Below are 2,284 nucleotides of genomic sequence, written 5' to 3' on the forward strand. Positions count from 1 at the left end.
AAATACCAACAGATATGATTTTGAGAAACTTCTGTACACAGGTCACAACGTTGGGGGGGCCTTCCATGGCAATGGGGATGTGGCTTTGTGGGCCTCAATGCTGCTGCCAGTTTGTACTTTATTCACATGTATTACTTGGGTACAAAAAATTTTAAAAAGCATGAATAAGAAAAAAATAAAAATAATAAAATAAAAGCCCCAGCCCTGCCCTGACCGGTTTGGCTCAGTGGCTAGAGTGTCGGCCTGTGGACTGAAGAGTCCCAGGTTTGATTCCGATCAAGGGCATGTACCTTGGTTGTAGGCACATCCCCAGTAGGGGGTGTGCAGGAGGCAGCTGATCAATGTTTCTCTCTCATCGATGTTTCTAACTCTCTATCCCTCTCCCTTCCTCTCTGTAAAAGATCAATAAATATATTTTAAAAAAGAAAGCTCCAGCCCAGCTTAACTGCTCAGACACCTATGGGACAGGCAGGTAACCGAATGGTGAAGGACACGGGCTGGGGAGCAAATGGCTGGACTTGAGTCCTACACCCCAAATAGGTGGCTCACCCAGAGCACCCGCACATAACCTCATTAAAGGAGTGTGTCCTTGTCTGAGACATGGAGACAGTGATCGTGCACATGAAACAGAATGGCCCACAGTAGATGCTCAACGAATGACAGGTAGACCCTTGTGATTTCAGGCATTTGCACCCCCGCCTAAGCCCACTCAGGCCACACCCTCATCAGGGCCCCCCAAAACCCTCTTCTCAGGCAGCACCGAGTGGGCAGATGGACCACCTCTAGTGTTGGGGCTCAGAAGCCGAGGTGGGTGCCCCCTCCCTTTCCCTAGCCAGGAGTCCCGTTTCCTGACCGAAGCTTCGTTCTCTTTTGCCCACAGGTGGAAACGTGGATGGGAAGTTCAGCGTTGGCTACCGCGATGCCGTGGTGAGGACAGTGGTGAACCTGGACCGGGAGACCACGGCCGCGTACACACTCGTCCTGGAGGCCATTGGTACGCACCGGCCCTCCCTGCACACCACACACAGCTGCTCGGGGCAGAGTTCACATGTGGCGCCAGGCCTTGAGCCAGCGGTTCTGCCCTGATGCCAGTGGAGAAAGGGTGGCCAGACATGGACATATGACTGAGTAGTTTCCAGGCATGAGGCTCGGTGCCCGGTGCTATGTGCACGGCACTAAGATGGTGTGGTGGGAGTCACATGAGAGCCAAATGAAAGGCCAGCATGTGGACAAACCACTGCAGAGCAGGCCAAGCAAAGCAGAAAGGGAGGAGGGTCGACCCAAGAGCGGCGGCACAAAGGGTGGTGGAAACGTGGTGGGGGAGGGGGGGGTGACCAAAGAAGGCTTCTTGGAGGAGGTGGCATCAGGGAATACCATTGGATCAGTTAGGTGCAAATTTTAAAATAAACTGACTTCAGGAATATGAGTTCACAGAACCAGTCTGCCAGGAGGTAGATGGGACTTCAGGTATGACGATCTGGGGCTCAGGGGATGCCACCAGGCCTCAATCTCCCTTTGTGGCCTGGCTTTGCCTCTTCCTCACATGGAGACAAATGGCTGCTGCAGCCCCGGCCTCAATCCTCTTGGGTTCAAGTGTAGCAGCAGGAGATAGCACTTGTCTCTTCCCAGTCTCCCAGCGGAAGCCTGGGAGGAGCTCTGATTAGTTCGACCTGCCCCAGTGCCTGTCCCTGACCCCCTGGTCATGGCCAAGAGGGTGAGGTGTGCTGGTGGCTTAGGTCTAAATCGCATGCCTGTTCCTGGAGCTGGGGGGATGGTGGGGGGACAGTCAGACCCACCTGGAACCCCAGGCCTCAGAGGCAGGAAGGGTGGTTCTTGGAGCAACCTTCAGGGCATGGACTTACCTAAGGGCGGGATGGTGCTTATGGGGAGAAATGAGGCAGGCCCACCACCAGCTTGAGGGCCAGGTGCGGTTTCAGTACCAGGAGAAGCAGGGAGGGCATTCAGGCAGAGGAGCCAGCCCATGCAAGGGCCTGGAGGTGGGACAGAGAGAGTGTGTGTGTGTGTGTGTGTGTCTCTTTGTCCCCTTTGCTCTCTTTAGTGTGGCATATATTGGGGAAGGGACTGCAATCAGGTAGAGGCAGCAGTGGAGCCTACATGTTAGACTGGAAGTTCAGGCTTCAGTTTCCAGACAGCAGGAGCCCCTGGGGGCTCTGGGTAGGAAGGAGGGCATGATGAGAACTCTGCCTCCCTGCGGGCCCTGGCCCTCCCAGAAGCACCCAGTTCAGTGTTTGCACTGAAAAGGAATGTGCTCTCGGGCCTCACT

The 2,284-nt window shown here is 54.9% G+C and overlaps 1 protein-coding gene across 1 annotated transcript in view; it reads left to right on the top strand.

Annotated features, from left to right (window-relative positions):
- The window catches only part of CDH23 (cadherin-related 23), a 413,720-nt gene that overhangs the window by 284,779 nt on the left and 126,657 nt on the right, over positions 1–2,284 (top strand). Inside the window, exon 26 of the mRNA XM_015562107.1 lies at positions 881–994. Coding sequence (XP_015417593.1) covers positions 881–994 — 114 coding nt within the window. The remainder of the gene's footprint in view (positions 1–880; positions 995–2,284) is intronic.

Source organism: Myotis davidii, unplaced genomic scaffold (genome assembly GCF_000327345.1).
Source record: "Myotis davidii unplaced genomic scaffold, ASM32734v1 scaffold134, whole genome shotgun sequence".
NCBI lineage: Eukaryota > Metazoa > Chordata > Mammalia > Chiroptera > Vespertilionidae > Myotis > Myotis davidii.